At 42.4% G+C, this 18,746-nt stretch overlaps 1 protein-coding gene across 1 annotated transcript in view; it reads right to left on the reverse strand.

The window, feature by feature from the left end:
- LOC132816786 (calcium uniporter protein, mitochondrial-like) overlaps window positions 1-12,009 on the reverse strand; it is a 172,533-nt gene extending 160,524 nt beyond the window's left edge. Inside the window, exon 1 of the mRNA XM_060826732.1 lies at window positions 11,807-12,009. Coding sequence (XP_060682715.1) covers window positions 11,807-11,887 — 81 coding nt within the window. The 5' untranslated portion in view covers window positions 11,888-12,009. The remainder of the gene's footprint in view (window positions 1-11,806) is intronic.
- Window positions 12,010-18,746: the final 6,737 nt, after the last annotated feature.

Here is an 18,746-nt window from a genome sequence, read left to right on the forward strand (position 1 = left end):
AAGATTTTCAAGGATATTGCCAGGGTTGGAGGATTTGAGCTATCGGGAGAGTTTGAATAGGCTGGGGCTGCTTTCCCTGGAGTGTCGGAGGCTGAGGGGTGACCTTATGGAGGTTTATAAAATCATGAGGAGCATGGATAGGGTAAATAGACAAGGTCTTTTCCCAGAGTTGGGAGAGTCCAGAACTAGAGGGCATAGGTTTAGGGTATTAAGAAATAAAAGGGACCTCCTTTTTCCAGAGGATGGTGCGGTGTATGGAATGAGCTGCCAGTGGAAGTGGTGGAGGCTGGTACAATTACAACATTTAAAACACATATGGATGGGTATATGAATAGGAAGGGATCTGGTCCAAGTGCTGGTAAATGGGATTTATTAATTTAGGATACCTGGTTGGCATGAACAAGTTGGACCAAAGGGTCTGCTTCCATGCTGTGCTTCTCTATGACTCAAAGCTCAAGGTGCTTCCATGCACTTTGATGCTCCCAAAGCAGTTCCACATGTATTCAACTGCAAGTCAAATATCAAAATGCCAGAACATATTAATATAAGGCTAGCAGGATTCACTAAAAGTGAACCTCGCAGCTCTAATCTTAGCAGTCATGGCGTTCTGATACCCTTTATCCAACTGGGCTAGATCCTTGCTAGTGCAGTATAAAAATATTATTGGTCTTGAATCCTCTTCAACACTATTCAATTAAGGATTCAGACAATCTGTGTTTTCAGATACCAGCTTTCCACAGGGCCGCATTTATGGTTCTTGTACTCAGAAAACATTTAAGTAAATGTTTTGTGGGCGGCACGGTGGCACAGTGGTTAGCACTGCTGCCTCACAGCGCCTGTAGACCCAGGTTCAATTCCCGACTCAGGCGACTGACTGTGTGGAGTTTGCACGTTCTCCCCGTGTCTGCGTGGGTTTCCTCCGGGTGCTCCGGTTTCCTCCCACAGTCACAAAGATGTGCGGGTCAGGTGAATTGGCCAAGCTAAATTGCCCGTAGTGTTAGGTAAGCGGTAAAAAATGTAGGGGTATGGGTGGGTTGCGCTTCGGCGGGTCGGTGTGGACTTGTTGGGCCGAAGGGCCTGTTTCCACACTGTAAGTCTAAGTCTAAGTCTAAGTCTAAATTGTGACATTAACACATATAGGGAATAGGGAGAGAGAGCAGTTAAATGCGTGGCTACAGGGATGGTGCAGGAGGGAGGGATTCCGGTTTCTGGACAACTGGGGTCCTTTCTGGGGAAGGTGGGACCTCTATAAAAAGGATGGGCTACACCTGAACCTGAGGGGCACCAGTATCCTTGGGGGGAGGTTTGCTAGTGCTCTTTGGGAGGGTTTAAACTAACTCCGCCGGGGCATGGGAACCTGGACTGTAGCTTTAGGGTACAGGACCTTGAGTGTAGGGAGGTTAGGAATAATGCAGTGATCTCTAAGGAGGGTGCCTATAACCAGAAGGGTGGATTGAAGTGTGTATACTTCAATGCCAGAAGTATAAGGAATAAGGTAGGTGAACTTGCAGCGTGGGTTGGTACCTGGGACTTCGATGTTGTGGCCATTACAGAGACGTGGGTAGAACAGGGACAAGAATGGCTGTTGCACGTTCCAGGGTTCAAATGTTTTAGTAGGATCAGACATGGGGGTAAAAAAGGGGGAGGCGTGGCATTACTTGTCAAAGATAGTATCACAGCAGTGGAATGGACGATGGAAGAGGACTTGCCATCTGAGGTAGTTTGGGCTGAGGTTAGAAATAGGAAAGGTGAGGTCACCCTGTTAGGTGTTTTCTACAGGCCTCCTAATAGTCCTAGAGAAGTAGAGGATAATATTGCGAGGATGATTCAGGAAAAGAGTGAAGGTAGCAGGGTGGTTGTTATGGGGGACTTTAACTTCCCAGATATTGACTGGGAGAGCTATAGCTCGAGTTCATTAGATGGGTCGGTGTTTGTACAATGTGTGCAGGAGGGTTTCCTGACACAATATGTCGACAGGCCAACAAGAAGGGAGGCTATATTGGATTTGGTTCTAGGTAATGAACCAGGCCAGGTGTTAGACTTGGAGGTAGGTGAGCACTTCGGGGACAGTGACCACAACTCGGTGACTTTTACTTTAGTGATGGAGAGGGATAATCGTGTGCCGCAGGGCAAGAGCTATAGCTGGGGGCAGGGAAATTATGATGCAGTGAGGCATGACTTAGGATGTGTGGATTGGAAAAACAGGCTTCAAGAGAAGAACACTAATGAGATGTGGGGATTGTTCAAGGAGCAGCTACTGCGTGTCCTCGATAGGTATGTACCAGTCAGGCATGGTGTAAAGGGCCTTGTGAGGCAGCCGTGGTTTAGTAAGGAATTGGAGTCCCTTGTGAAAGGGAAGAAGGCGGCATATGTAAAGATGAGGCGTGAAGGTTCAGTAGGGGCGATTGAGAGTTATAAGGTAGCCAGGAAGGAGCTAAAGAGGGAGCTAAGAGAAGCGAGAAGGGGACATGAAAAGTCTTTAGCTGGTAGGATTAGGGAAAACCCAAAGGCTTTCTATAGGTATGTCAAGAATAAAAGGATGACTAGGGTAGGTATCGGTCCAGTCAAGGATAGTAGTGGGAAGTTGTGTGTGGAGGCGGAGGAGATTGGAGAGACATTAAATCAGTACTTTTCATCAGTATTCACTCAGGAACAGGACACTGTTGCTGATGTGAATATGGAATCACAAATAATTAGAATGGATGCCCTGGAAATATGCAGGGAAGAGGTTTTGGGAATATTGGAAAGGATGAATATAGATAAGTCTCCTGGGCCTGATGGCATTTACCCCAGGATCCTATGGGAAGCTAGGGAGGAGATAGCAGAGCCATTGGCCTGGATTTTTATGTCGTCATTGTCAACGGGAATAGTACCAGAGGACTGGAGGATAGCGAATGTGGTCCCATTGTTCAAGAAAGGGAGTAGGGATAGCCCTAGTAACTATAGGCCAGTGAGTCTGACTTCAGTGGTGGGCAAAGTCTTAGAGAGAATGGTAAGGGATAAGATTTATGAACATCTGGGTAGGAATAACGTGATCAGGGATAGCCAGCATGGTTTTGTGAAGGGCAGGTCGTGCCTCACAAACCTTATTGAGTTCTTTGAGAAGGTGACTAAGGAAGTGGACGAGGGTAAAGCAGTGGATGTTGTGTATATGGATTTTAGTAAGGCGTTCGATAAGGTTCCCCATGGTAGGCTAATGCTAAAACTACGGAGGTATGGCATTGAGGATACATTAGAGGTTTGGATTAGGAATTGGCTGGCTGGAAGGAGAAGGTAGTAGTTGATGGATTATGTTCATCTTGGAGCGCAGTTACTAGCGGTGTACCACAAGGATCTGTTTTGGGACCATTGCTTTTTGTTATCTTTATAAATGATCTAGAGGAAGGACTTGAAAGCTGGGTAAGCAAGTTTGCGGATGACACAAAAGTCGGTGGAGTTGTGGATAGTGAGGAAGGAAGTGGTAGGTTACAGCGGGATATAGATAAGTTGCAGAGCTGGGCGGAAATGTGGCAAATGGAATTCAATGTAGCTAAGTGCGAAGTCGTTCACTTTGGTAGGAATAACAAGATGATGGATTACTGGGCTAATGGTAGGCTACTTGGTAGTGTGGATGAGTAGAGGGATCTTGGTGTCCATGTACACAGATCTGTGAAAGTTGCCACCCAGGTAAATAGTGCTGTGAGGAAGGCATATGGTGTACTGGGCTTTATTGGCAGAGGAATTGAGTTCCGGAGTCCTGAGGTCATGTTGCAGTTGTATAAGACTCTGGTGAGGCTTCATCTGGAGTACTGTGTGCAGTTTTGGTCGCCATACTATAGGAAGGAAGTGGGAGCTTTAGAACGAGTGCAGAGGAGGTTTACCAGGATGTTGCCTGGAATGGTAGGAAAATCTTATGAGGAAAGGCTGAGGCACTTGGGGCTGTTCTCATTGGAGAAGAGAAGGTTTAGGGGAGATCTGATAGAAGTGTATAAGATGATTAGGGGTTTAGATAGGGTAGATACTAAGAACCTTTTACCGCTAATGGAGTCAGGTGTTACTAGGGGACATAGCTTTAAATTAAGGGGTGGTAGGTATAGGACAGATGTTAGGGGTAGATTCTTCACACAGCGGGTTGTGAGTTCATGGAATGCCCTGCCCGTATCAGTGGTGAACTCTCCTTCTTTATGGTCATTTAAGCGGGCATTGGATAGGCATTTGGAAGTTATTGGGCTAGTATAGGTTAGGTAGGATTCGGTCGGCGCAACATCGAGGGCCGAAGGGCCTGTACTGCGCTGTATCCTTCTATGTTCTATGTTCTATATCAAAATAGATGCTGCCCTGATCAAAATTGATCAACAACTGCACAGAGTCATACAGCATGGAAACAGACCCTTCAGTCCAACTGGTCCACACCAACCATGCTCCCAAACTAAACTAGTCCCACCTGCCTGTCCTTGGCCTGCATCCCTCCAAACCTTTTTATTCATGAACCTATCCAAATATCTTTTAAAATGTCATTACTGTACCTGCATCCACCACTTTTTCTAGCAGTTCATTCCATACATAAACCACACTGAGGAAAAAAAAAGTCCCTTGTAACCTCTTTAAATCCTTTCTTCAAAGATATTAAAAAGATATCTAAAGCATTAGGATCTAAGTGTTTGGCACTGCAGTTTTTATTTTTATTGGTTGCTCAAAAGAACTCCATTACCTTTTGCCTGCATATCCTTTTTACAGACTATTTTTCACGATAGTCTAAAGACAGTAACTTTATTTACATCACACATGAATCAAGAAAGGAGTTTACTCAAGATATTTGCTGAACATTATTTTAAACTGGGAATATATGGATTAAAATATATTGGTAACCAATGATTCTATCCAAAACAGATTTTTTTTTGCTAACATGATATTAGCTTATTCAGTTTTAAAAATATTGGTTTCAGTCCTAGAAATTAACTGCCAACAATAGGAAAGTTCCACTGCAATCTCAGTAATCAATTTATCCTGATTAAGTTTAGTGATTAAACTATATTCATTCTGGTCAAAGCTGGAAGCAAAGTTTGGGTGGCACAGTGGCTCAGTCGTTAGCACAGCTGCCCCACAGCTCCATGGTCCCAGGTTCAAATCCAGCCTCGGGCAACTGTCTGTGTGGAGTTTGCATATTCTCCCAGCGTTTGCATGGGTTTCCTCCGGGTGCTCAGATTTCCTCCCACAGTCCAAAGATGTGCAGGTCAGGTGAATTGGCCATGCTAAATTGCCCATAGTGTTAGGTACATTAGTCAGAGAGAAATGAGTCTGGATGGGTCCCTCTTTGGAGGGCCAATGTGGACTGGTTGGGCCCAAGGGCCTGTTTTCACACTGTAGGGAATCTAATCAAATCAAAAGATGATTCAGATCAGTTCATTTGAGGATGGCAATGACGTCTGAAATCCTGAAATTGAACCCACTACTTCACGTGGGTGCATTGTCACTTATTTACATAGTTTCACAAGTGGCAATAAATTTAAATCCACAGCAATTACATTTACTACTCAATGCAGTTATAAAAGAATAGCAACCAGTAACAGTTTGCAATGCAATAAACAGAAGCTATCCATTTTGATCTGGATGCAAGTTTCCAAAAACCATGTTTTAAGTACTTACATTTTCCCCTCTCTTCCCCAACCTCTGCAAACAAAGATTGATGGTATGGGAGATTGAGCTCAACATGAAACAATATCTCAGAGAATACTTAACACATCAAGGCAAATGAATCAGAAACAAAGCAAATTATACTGTTTGGAAGTGGAGCCAAGTTCGTTAATGTTGCTTAATAGCTGCAAATTCTAATCAGATTTCTCATAATTGAATTACAATTATAAGTCTATAAAACGCAGGTTTATTTTGAACAGTCTTATTTAAATGGATACAGGGATGCAGCGCAGAAGAAAAGCTGATCTTTCCCCAGGATGGCAAACATGCTTCCTTAGGGACTTGTGACTAAGTGGTAGCGACAGCTGAACTATTCTGTCAGTAGCAGTTGGATGGAAGAGAGTTAGGGTAATTGGAGAAGGCAAGGAAAGGATACTGAATCCAAAGTGACATGGCTTTCAGGAGCCACAAAATCAATGCACCATGGCCTGAGTTTGCTGAATGCTAATGCACATCCACAATGTACTAGCATTATAGGCAGAAATTCCAGCAATTAACGTATTAATTCAATCCTGCCATAACTCACGAGGGCTTCGAAGCAGCTTCAAGGATAACTGCTTGAAAAGGTTCAAAAGCTAATTATGATTCTTCACCTCTTAATTAAAACCAATATCAAGACCCGGCCTGCTGAATTACCGTCAACGTAATCCCTACGGAGACATTTATAGAAAGGCACTGGAGGGCTCAGAATCAGGGGAACAGGTATTGATCGCAAGAACTTAATAAAAGAGTCATACGGAACTTGAAACGTTAACTCTGTTTCTCTCTCCACAAACGCTGCTGCCTTTCTCCAGCATTGTGTTTGCTTCAAACTTCTAGCATCTGCAAAATTGTGCTTTAATTCTCAACATCCGTTCTGTCAGTCCGCCTCAGAATCTGGTATGCCTTAATAAGATCACCTCTCATTCCTGTTTTTAAACTTCAACCCCTTGGCAATAAAGGCCATAATCCCAACTGCCTTCTTAACCACTTGCTGACTTCATTACATAATAACTGCTGTCATCGTCACGAGTCAGACCATATGTAGGGAGGGTGCTTCCACTGAGTTGCGGAGTCTAGGAACTAGGGATCACAGTCTGAGGATAAGGAGTAGTCATTTAGGACTGACATGAGGAAAAATTTCTTCACTCAGAGGTTAGTCAACTAATGGAACTCACTACCACAGAAGGCTGGAGGCCAAGTCACTGATTACATTCAAGGAAAAGATTGATAACTTTCTAAGATGTTGAACGGCATCAAGGGGTAGATGGAGAAAGCAGCAATATGGCATTGAGAGAGAGGATGAGCCATGATCGTATTGAATGGTAGAACAAGCTTGAAGGGCCAAATGGCCTATTGCCTGTCTCATTCCTATGTTGCTATAGTAACAGCACAGTGCTCAGCATTATTTGTACATAAACGGTGCAGCAGCTTCATGCAAGGAACAGGCACGTGGTTAAATATCCAAAAAATGTTCAAGTCGTGCTGCTCTGCCATTAAGCTTCACAAAGCAAAAAAAGACTTCTCCTGTCTAATACACCATGAATGGCAAGATTTTGGGTGTTTCGTACAGCAAATATGAACTAAACTTGCCACAATACATTAGCCTTGGCTTTTCAAATCTAAATACTCTTATCAAAACATGCAGAAGTAAACCCATCTACTGGCACTCACTATTAGATACGCAGCTGCTGAAAAATCTGGATCAGGAAAGTATTCAATTGCCCAGCAGCTGCCGGAGGCAACAGTTTCCTGATTTGCTCTGCTCTGAAATATTAAATCTGTTAACTGATGAGAACAATATCTGAATAAGCAAGTTCTGGTTTCTTCCCCACTGCAGTGAGGGAACTAAGGAATCCAGTGCCTGACTGAATGAATAAGCAACTCCATAACTAAATTATTGAACAATTAGATTAGATTAGATTAGACTCCCTACAGTGTGGAAACAGGCCTTTCAGCCCAAAATGTCCATACCGACCCTCCGAAGAGCCACCTACATCTACTCCAGACTAATCTACCTAACACTACAGGCAATTTAGCAAGCCTAGTTCACCTTACCCGCACACCTTTGGAATGTGGGAGGAAACCGGAGCACCCGGAGAAAACCCACGCAGACACGGGGAGAATGTGCAAACTCCACACAGACAGTCGCCCGAGGTGGGAATTGAACCCAGGTTAAGATCATTAAAACTGAGAAGTGTAACTTAAATGGATCAATTCAATGCCAAACCAGATACGGAAAGAGAGAAGGAAAATACTGACTTGATTCAGAAAGGGAAAAAAGACAAAAGTTTAAAAAATAGTTTAAGTTTGTTACTTTTAGAGTCTCTAACTAATAATACCTGATGAGATGATAACTGTTCACTTGCAATGCCAGAAAGGTTGTCAGGCAGTAAAAAAAACAGCAATCACGCTGTTTAATGAATGCTTAAAATGATCAAGGTCTTTTTGTTAATCTGGAGGCTAATTTAGTTTGCATCTACTGCTGAAATTCAGCAACTCCACGACCCTCAATGAATCTGAATACCAAGACAGTTTGGGAAGTGCTGATTTCAAGGCCAAGGCAGGAATATGCATCTCAGATTGTGTTTAACCACATGCCTACCCCTCATGTAAAGTTTGCTGTAGTATTTATACATAAATAGCCACAACTAATCACACCAGTATTTGGAGCACACAATCTTGTCCTAGTGTGCAGCCAACCACACTGCTCAGGCTCGTCTCGAAAGAAAAGTGATTCCGTCTGGTGGGACAGGGCAGAACACAGAGCTGTAACCGTAGCTTTAGAACTAAATTCATTAGGATGATGTCAGAAGCTACATCTTCAAACAAAACGTTATGGAAATCTGGAACAGTCTTCTCTAAAAGAAAACTATCAAAGCCAGTTCAATTGAAAATGTCAAAGCCTGAATGGATAGATTGCTAGGCAGGTATCAAGGTTTACAAAATCAAGGAGAGTAAATGGAGTTAATAAAAGGAACGAATATATAGGTCAGCAATGACCTAACTGAATGGCAGGTGAGCCTTAAGAGACTCTGAATGGGTAACTCAAAGTATTCAGGTGGATCATTTCCAAAGATCACTGGGAAGAGAGAGAGAATGGTACTAGTCATGGGGAAAGTCAAAAGGGAATGATGGGAGAAGTTTCAAAGCAAAACAGGGTTTATCGTTTCAGTTAACAGTGGAATTTTCAGCGGCTTGGTGGCACACCACGTATCTGTAGAGGCAGCCAAAAGATTATTAAGAAACTGGCTGATGCTCATTTAGAACATAGACCCTTCAGCCCTCGATATTGCGTCGACCTGTGAAAATAATCTGATGCCCATCTAACCTACACCATTCCATTATCATCCATATGTATGTACTTTGCACATTTAAATGCCCTTAACATTGGCGAGTGTATTACTATTGCAGGCAGGCCATTCCATGTCCCTACTATTCTAAGTGAAGAAACCACCCCTAATATCTGTCCTAAATCTATCACCCCTCTATTTGTCCTTTCATAACTGCGTTTGTGAAAGTGCAGCCTGGACGTGAGAACGCAATTGTCATAAAAAGAAGCAGAGTTCTTATTATGCAGTCAAAAGATTAGAATAAGCTATCCCTAGCTCATTAGAATGTGCTGTTGCCTGTGAATTTCTCCTACATGAAGTAAATTATAGCACTTGGGAGAGCATTGGGTGCTGAAAGTGCACCATTTTCACCACTTTATTTCAATTGGGTTAAGAATTAGCACATGGGAGTGCAGGATCTCAAAACCTTACTCTACACAAAATATACATTTTTATCAGCAAATACCACATCAATATCAACCAGGAGACAATGTTGAGATGCTTATTTTAGAGATTCAGCCAACAAATACAACTAGCTCGTTTTGCAGCAAAGTCGTGTCAAATTATAACTTCAGAGAAAGTAAAAGTTTGTTTAGCTCCTTTTGTTATATAAGGCGACTTGAAATATTCTTTAGCAAAATATGGAACAAGCAGTCTTTTAAACCTAAAAATAACACCCAATACACGTCTTGACAAGTTTGTGTTTGTTAAAGTTTCTAAACCTGATTTAAGTGTTGCAAGATTAAAGAGGCAATGTGGGGAAAGACCACTGCCTGAGGTCTTTCTGCTGAAGTTAAATGGGGGTCTATTCAGTTCTCAGACCCTCTTGACATGTCAATTACATATAAACTGAATCTTGCACAAGAGATGCCTTTGATCTGTTTTTGAGTCAAACGCCAATATTTGTTTGTTTCCTTGATATGCTACAGTACAGAATCAAACTGCATTTGTGACTATGTATGTATATATAAATAAAAAGATATTTATGATTAAAGCATATATTTAAATTAAAAAATTAAAGAGGCAAATTCAAACCGAATAAGTAAATCATGATAGCCATTTTACGATTTTATCTTCTCAAGTAGAATTTTACAAAAAGAAACACTTGCAGTTTTACAGTTCACTGCACTGATTTTAATCTACTGTATTGTACATTGCTAAGCTTCAGAAGTCTAAGATTAGAGGTCTAGCAATGGGACCAGTCTCTTTCATACAGTCACCACAGTCACAGATTCAATACATCAGACAAAGTTGTGACTGTTGTCAGAGCTGGTTTCAGTATTAAGTCCCTGCCCTCTCAGGGACAGTTTATTTGTGGGGAAAAAAAAATGGACTCCCTCAAAAACTCGTGGCATTTTATTTCTGAAACTGCTGACAGCGCGGAAGCTAGTGCAAATCATCTCTGACTTTCTAAAGGAAATAGGTGTCTTTTTCTAAATGTAAACAAATCAAGTAAACGCCCGAATACAGCTGTTGCTAGCAAGGTTGAACATGTAAAACTTAACTATCCGGGTTACTTTTCACACTCACTTTGTGTCTGAATAGATATTTTGTTTTCATTCAGTTCAGACACAAACCCGGCAAGGCCTCAAACAGGAGCATCAGCTGAAAGACTAGCAGCTTGTTAACTCTCTCCCTACCAGAGGGGAGTTGGATAGCTCCAGGACTGAGAGAGAGATAGGAAACCTCTACAAACTTTAGCTAAAACCCCAGGCCGCTGTCTCTGTACTCACCATTGGGACTTCATATGCCAAGTAATTGGTGCAGCAGTGAATGTTGACGACAAGTATCACAGTGTGTCTTATTGTGTCACAGTGTGCTAGTGTTAATGTGGGTGTACAAAATACTGGTGAGACCACATCTGGAGTACTGTGAACAGTTTTCATCCTCTTATTTAAGGAAAGATATCATTTAATTTGAGGCAATTCAGAGAAGGTTCAGTAAGATGAACCCTAGTGTGGAAGAATTGTCTTATGAGCAAAGACTAAACAGATTGGAACTCTACTCAGTGCAGTTTAGAAGAATGAGAGGTGATTGCATTGAAACATATCGGATTCTTAAGGGATTTGACAGGGTAAAATCCTGAGAGAGTCTAGAACCAGAGGGCATAGTTTCAGAATAAAGGGATGCTGATTTCTTCTCTCAGAGCGTTGAGTGTATTTGGAATTCCTTCCATGTGTTAGTGAGAGAGCATTAGTGAGAGAGAAAGAGAGAGATTGTGTTAGTGAGTGTGTGTAAAGGTGTTAGTGTGAGCCTGTAAAGGTGTGTTAGTGAGAGTGTGTGCACACAAGAGTGTGTTAGTGAGATTGTGTAAGGGTGTATTAGTGTGTGTAAAGGGTGTTAGTGTGAGCATGTAAGGGTGTGTGTGTAAGGGTGTTAGTGAGAGCGTGTGTAAGGGTGTGTTAGTGAGAGTATGTAAGGGTGTTAGTGTGAGTGTGTGTAAGGGTGTGTGTGTGAGAGAGAGTGAGAGAGAGAGAGAGTAAGGGCATGTTAGGGTGTATGTATCTGTGTGTAACCTCTCAGTCTCTCTCCAGGACAGGCTGTCGCGCTCTGGGATGTGGGTCTAAGACACTTTGCACGCAAAGTCCATCCTCTTCAAGCTGCTCTCCGGGTTGTGTGTGTGTGTGAATCTGTCTGTGCTCATCGCCGGCACACGCAGTGTACCTCCGGCTGTATGTATGTGTGGGTTTGTCTGTGTGTGTGTCTCTGCCTCTGTCTCTGTGTGTGTGTCTCTCTCTCTCTCTCCGTGTCTGTCTCTGTGTGTGTCTATCTATCTCTCTCTCTCCGTGTCTGTCTGTGTCTGTGTGAGTGAGTGTACTCACCGTGATCTCCCTCCTCCTGCCCAGTCCAGCTTGCCTTCTGACTGGGATCCACACATTGCAGACTCTCCGGCACAGAGACATGTCTCTGTCCTTCCTGCGGGATACTTTCCACCGCGCGAATGCTTTTTGTTAATATCCGCCGCTCGGCGTGTTTTCCTCTCCCTTACTCCTCCTTCTCACCACACCCACTCCTTTCATTTCCTCCCACTCCCTCTCTCTCTGTTTCTGCGCTGAATGTCAGAGAGCCCAGGGCAGGAAGCAGTCCCACCCGCACACTCCGAAACGGACTGATCATTTTGGAGCCAAATTGTGAATCTAACTTAGAAACGAAATGAAGCGACCTCTGCTGCTCCTGCTCATTAAAACTCTCTCTCTCCCCCAGTTTTCACTGCCACGGCTGTAAACACCACACTTAGTGTTCAGAGGGACCTCACTATCCTTCTGCATAAAATTCACATCAAATTAGCATGCAAATGGACTAATATTTTTAAAAGAAAACTGATGCCTAACATCAAACAAAAACACAAATTGCTGGAGAAAGTTAGCAGCATCCTTAGACAGAAAACAGAGTTAAGGTTTAGTGACCCTTCTTTAGAACAGGTAGCAGCTAGGACCATTGTCACTATCGTTATCATCCTGATGCCAAAGAAAAGTGAGGCAATGTGCCTTAATCACTACCACTAGTGGTTCTGACATCCATCATTATGAAGTGCTTTGAGAGATTAGTAATGGCACACATCAACTTTAGCCTTCCAGATTACCTTGGTCTAATACAATCCATCTGGATAACTAGCACACTTAGGTAATTTACTGATTTAAGCTCTGCCTTCAATACCATAATTCCAACCAAACTCATCTCCAAACTCCAAGACCTAGGACTCTGCTCCATCCTCTGCAACTGGATCCTTGACTTCCTGACCCACGGACCTCAATCAGTAACGATAGGTGACAATTCCTCCTCCACAATAATCCTCAATACTGGGGCCCTGCAAGGCTGTGTGCTCAGCACCTTACTGTACCCCTTGTACACTCACGACTGCCTGGCCAAATTCAGCTCTAACTCCATTTACAAATTTGCTTACGACACCACTGCAGTGGGTCAGATCACAAACACCAATGAGACAGAGTACAGGAAAGAGATGGAGAGCTTAGTGGCAGAGAGTGAAAACAACAGTATCTCCCTCAATGTCAACAAAATGAAGGAGCTGGTCATTGACTTCAGGAAGTAGAATGGAGGACACACCCAGTCTGTGTCAATGGTGCTGAGGTGGAAGTGATCAAAAGCTTCAAATTCGTGGGAGTAAATATCACCAGCGATCTATCCTGGTCCATGCATATCATGCGAGAGTCAAGAAAGAACAGCAACACTTCTACTTCCACAGGAGGCTAAGGAAATGTGGCATGTTCAGCATGACTCTTACCAATTTCTGTAGAAGCACCTTAGAAAACATCCTCTCTCGATGCAACACAGCTTGGAATGGCAACTGCTGTACCCAAGACTGCAAGAAATTACAGAGAGTTGTGAACACAGCCCAGTCCATCATGAAAACCAGCCTTCCATCCGTCCACACTTTCTGTTGCTTCAGGAAAGCAGCTGACATAATCAAAAACCCCTCCCATCCCGGTTATACTCTCTTCCATCGGGCAGGAGATAGAAAAGCTTGAAAACACATACCAACAGACTCAAGGACAGCATTTTCCCCATTGTATTCAGACTTATGAATGGACCTGTCATATGTTAGAGTTGATCTTTCTCTGCACCTTCTCTGTAGCTGTAACACTTTTCTGCATGATGTACTTATGTATGGTATGATTTGCCTGGATAGCACACAAAACAATACTTTTCACTGTATTTCAGCACATGTGACAATAATAAATCAAAATAAATCAAATAGGAAAAGGTATATCACTGGACCTGAAAGTTAACTCTGCTTTCTCTCCACAGGTGCCACCAGATCTGCTGAGTTTCTCCAGCTATTACAGTTTTTGTTACAGCATATGGACTGTTGGCTTTCATTGCATGGGAGTGGAATATAAAATTAAGAAAGTCTTGCTACAATTGTCCAGACTATTTGCAAAATTGCTTTTAGACTATTTTATATTCAGGGCTAATGTATTTGTGCACAAGAAAAACACTGTTAGCTTCCTTAAAAACCTTATTCTAAATCTACAAAAAATCATTAGTCAATCTTTTTTTAATATTTAATCAAACTACCTGAGGAACAGAGGAACAGGAATAGACCATTTGATCTTGCTCCACCTCTCAATAAAATAATGGCTGATCTGGTTGCGATTTCAACTCCACTTTCTTGTCTGCTGTTTACAACCCTTGACTCCAACGTCTATCAAACATGTATCCAATTCAGCCTCGAATTAATTCAGTAACTGCTTTCCTGGAGCAGATAATTTCACCAACGACCCTTACTAAGAGAGAAGAAAATTCTCCTCATTACCATCTGAAAAGGGAAACCTGTTATTGTTAAATTGTGTCCCATAGTTCTGGTCTCCCTGACAAGAGAAAACATCCTTCCATTATCCACTCTATCAAGTACCTTCAGGATCCTATTTGTAAATGTAATCTAGGATAAGGTCATCTCCCATTCTCTTAAATTCCACTGAGTAAAGGCCCACATTGTCTGACTTTCCTTCATTGGCTGTGCCTTTCATTCTAGGACTGAGTTTGAGTGAACATTTTCTGAACTGCTTCCAAAGTAATTATTTGTTTTTCCAATAAAAGGCTACCAAAATTGTACAATTCCCCAAGTGTGGTCTCACTAAGGCCCTGTACTGTTACAGCACCAACTTTCCTATTTCGGTGTCCTTGCAGTGTATCACAAAATCAGTATACAGTTACAGCAAGTGATTGCACGCTAACTTTGGAATTTATGTATCAGCACACACACACATCTCTCTGTAGCTCTGGGTTCTGCAGTTTCTTTTCATGTAAATAATAAACTGCATTTCTCTTCTTCCTGCCAACCTGGGCATGTGCTCGTTTTTCCATGTTACATACACATGCCAAATCTTTACCCATTCACTTAACATATCTATATGCCTTTGCAGACTCTCCACCTCCTTTTAACATCCCATAGCCATCTTGGTGTCATCAGCAGATTTAGCCACTGAAATAAAGTAGCATATTGATTGTGTGGTATAATATATTATCAAATCTGAAAATCTTCATTGCGCATCTTTTTCTACACATGCTGTAGTAGTTAATTAAAGGCACACTAAATCTGTGAAGCAGATCCTTTTGAGACACCAGGCATTGTTTAAGAGAGACCATAGAGTCATTGGATCATAGAGATGTACAGCACAGAAATAGACTCTTCGGTTCAACTTGTCCATGCTGACCAGTTATCTTAACCTTATCTAGTCCCATTTGCCAACATTTGGCTCATATCTCTCCAAACCCTTCCTATTCATATACCCATCCAAATTTCTTTCAAACGTTGCAATTGTACCAGCCTCCACCACTTCCTCTGGCAGCTTATTCCATACATGCACCACTCTATGTGTGCAAAAGTTGCCCCTTAGGGCCCTTTTAAATTTTTCCCCCTCACCCTAAACCTATGGCCTCTAATTCTGAACACCCCCACCCCAGGGAAAAGACCTTGTCTACTTATCCTATCCATGCCCCTCATGATTTTATAAACCTCTATAAGGTAACCCTTCAGTCTCTGACACTCCAGGGAAAACAGCCACAGCCTATCCCTATAGCTCAAACTCTTCAACCCTGGCAACATCCTTGTTAATCTTTTCTCAACTCTTTCAAGCTTCACAACATTCTTCATATTGGACGGAGATTGGAATTGCACACAATATTCCAACAGTGGCCTAAGCAATGTCCTGTATAGCCACAACATGAACTCCCAACTCCTGTAATCAATACTCTGACCAATACAGGAAAGCATATTAAATGCCTTCTTCACTCCTATCTACCTGCGACTCTACTTTCAAGGAGCTATGAACCTGCACTCCAAGGTCTCTTTTTTCAGCAACACTCTCCAGGACATTCCAATTAAGTGTATAAGTCCTGCTCTGACTTGCCTTTCCAAAATGCCGCACCTCACATTTTTCTAAATTAATCTCCATCTGCCACTCCTCAGCCCATTGGCCCATCTGATCAAGATCCTGTTGTAATCTAAGGTAATCTTCTTTGCTGTCCACTACACCTCAAAATTTGGCATCATTTGCAAACTTACGAACCATACCTCCTATTTTCACATCCAAAACCAGTCAACTACAAACACCTTATATTGCATGGCAGTACAGGTTTGACTTGACTTCACTTTTGTCTTCTGTCTCCAGATGTAACGATTCCAAAAGTCTGTTGAAATGTTGATAAACGAAAGACATGTTTTATGCTTGGAATCAAGAAACATGGAAATCAAGGAAAGCAGGTAGATAGCATTTTCAATGAAAAACGGGAGGTAATTTGGAAACAGAATGAAGAGGACAATCAAAGCTGAATCCAAGAAATTCCTCCAAAAAAGTTTAATTCACCAATGTGTACTCTCACTAACATATGCACTGAAAGTAAGTTTGTTACACAATAAAGCCTTTGGATAAAGTTCAGTCTTCACCAGCTGAGAGCTAACATCCTCAGTTTCCCCATTATGATCCTTGGATATGTCCTGACCTATCCCACCAGCAAGTCACATTCACCACAGGCAGTGCCATAGTGGTACACTGTTAGGAAGGATATGACCTGAGAGTCCTCAGTGCTGACCCCAGAGTTCTCAAAGTTACATAACATTGGGAGGAATATGAGGAAAGAAATCTCCTGCTGATTACCACCTACCATGCCCCTCAGCTGATCAGTCAGCTCCCCTCTATGCTGAATACCATTTGTAGAAGCACTGTAAGTACCAATAATGTATACGGGTGCTGGACTTAAATGACCATCATGGATAGTGGCACTATAGTACCACTATTCACAGTCTTGAAGGATATAGCTGCCAAATTAGAGGACAAAAGGACTGCCTGATTTTGTCCTTAGGAATCTGTTCATCATAGACAGAAGCACGATGACTGTCTGTGAAGAAAGGTGCCAAGTCCCAATTTGACCCTTAGAACACACCCCACCATATCTTGGGTCACTATCACTGTGCCAAATGGGATAGATTCAGTTCAGATTTGACAGCTGAAAACTTGGTATCCATGAGGTGCTGTGGGCCATCAGCAATATCAAATTCAATCACAGTCTGTAAACTCATGGTCTGGCATATCCCCCACTCCACCATTCCCATCAAAACAAGCAATAACTATTTCAATGAAGAATGTGGAACGACACACCAGGAGCACTGCCAGGCATAATTCAAAATAAAGTATCAACCTTATGAGATTACAAAACATGTATACTAATCAGTGGAAGCTGCATTTTATACACAGAATTAAATGATCCCACATCATAAAGGATTAAATCCAGGCTCTGTAGTTCTGCTACACCCAGGTCTTTGTGGCGGTGGACAGTTGAACAACATCAAGGAGGAGGAGACGATACAAACATCCCCATTCTCAATGATGGCAAACCCCAAGAGGTCAGTGCAAAAGAGAAGGCCAAAGTGCTCAGTGGATGATCCATCTCATCTCCTCCTGAGGTTCCCACTATTACAGATAGATGTCTTCAGCTAATTCAATTCACTCCATGTGATAACAAGAAAGCAGTGAACAAAGACAATGCAGGGCCCTGACAACATCTGGACAATAACATTGAAGACTTCCTCCAAAATGAGCCATGACCCTGCCTTTGGAACCTGTGCCAATACAGCTACAAATCTAGCATTTGCCCAACAAAGCGTAAAGTTGTGTATATATGTGCTGTCACAAAAAGCAGGGTTAGTCCAAATGAGACAATTAATTACTGGGCTTGCCAACAATATCTACACCTTATGAGGAATAAAAATGATGAAAATCCAGCATTTGATCAGAGGCACATTATAGTTAAAGTGTTCCTGGCAGTAAGTCACCAAGTGTACTGTAACATCCCTCTAAACCCTGCAAACTTTATAACTGGAAGGGACAGGAGCAATTATTTTTTGAGATGACCATCAATTTTGAACTTCCCACCAAACCATCCATTATCCATTTGGATATATTTAATTGATTCTTTGTCATTACAGGGTCTATGCATTTGAGTCTGCTGACATTTTACAAGTGTCACCACCACACTAGCTGCAGCACGTCCAAACAGAAAAAAGCAAAGAACAATACAGCACAGAAACAGGCCCTTCGGCCCTCCAAGCCTGTGCCAACACATTTTGCCCTTTAATACTAAGACTTTCTCCACTTACAGGATCCATATCCTTCTATTCCGTTCCTATTTATATATCCATCCAGGTGCTTCCTGAATGCTGCTATTGCATCTGCTTCTAACACCACCTCTGGTAGCAAGTTCCAGGCAATCACCACCCTTTGTGTGAAAAATGTGCCTCACCCATCTCTTTTAAACCCCCCCACCCCCCCAAAGCACCTTGAACCTGTGCCGCCCAGTAATTGACCCCTCCATCCTGGGAAAAGGCCTCATATGTTTCACTCTATCCATGTCACTCACAAGCTTACAAACTTCAATCAGGTTGCCCCTGAACCTCCTACATCCATGAAAATAAACCCAGTTGCTCCAACCTTTCTTCATAGCTAAAATTCCCCATACCAGGCAACATCCTGGTTAACCTTTTCTGTACCCTTTCCAAAGTATCCACATCCTTGTGGGAGTCTGGTGACCAGAACTGTACGCAATATTCCAAGTGCAGACTAACTAAATTTCTATAAAACTGCAGCATACCTTGCCTATCCTGATACTCAACACCCCTTCCAATGAAGGAAGCATGTCATTGGCCTTTTTACTAACTTATCTACCTCTGCCTTCAGTGATCTGTGGACCTGCATACCCAGATCACTCTGCATACCAATACTACAAATGGTTCTGCTATTCACT

The sequence above is a fragment of the Hemiscyllium ocellatum genome, chromosome 1, assembly GCF_020745735.1.
Source record: "Hemiscyllium ocellatum isolate sHemOce1 chromosome 1, sHemOce1.pat.X.cur, whole genome shotgun sequence".
Taxonomy (NCBI): Eukaryota; Metazoa; Chordata; class Chondrichthyes; order Orectolobiformes; family Hemiscylliidae; genus Hemiscyllium; species Hemiscyllium ocellatum.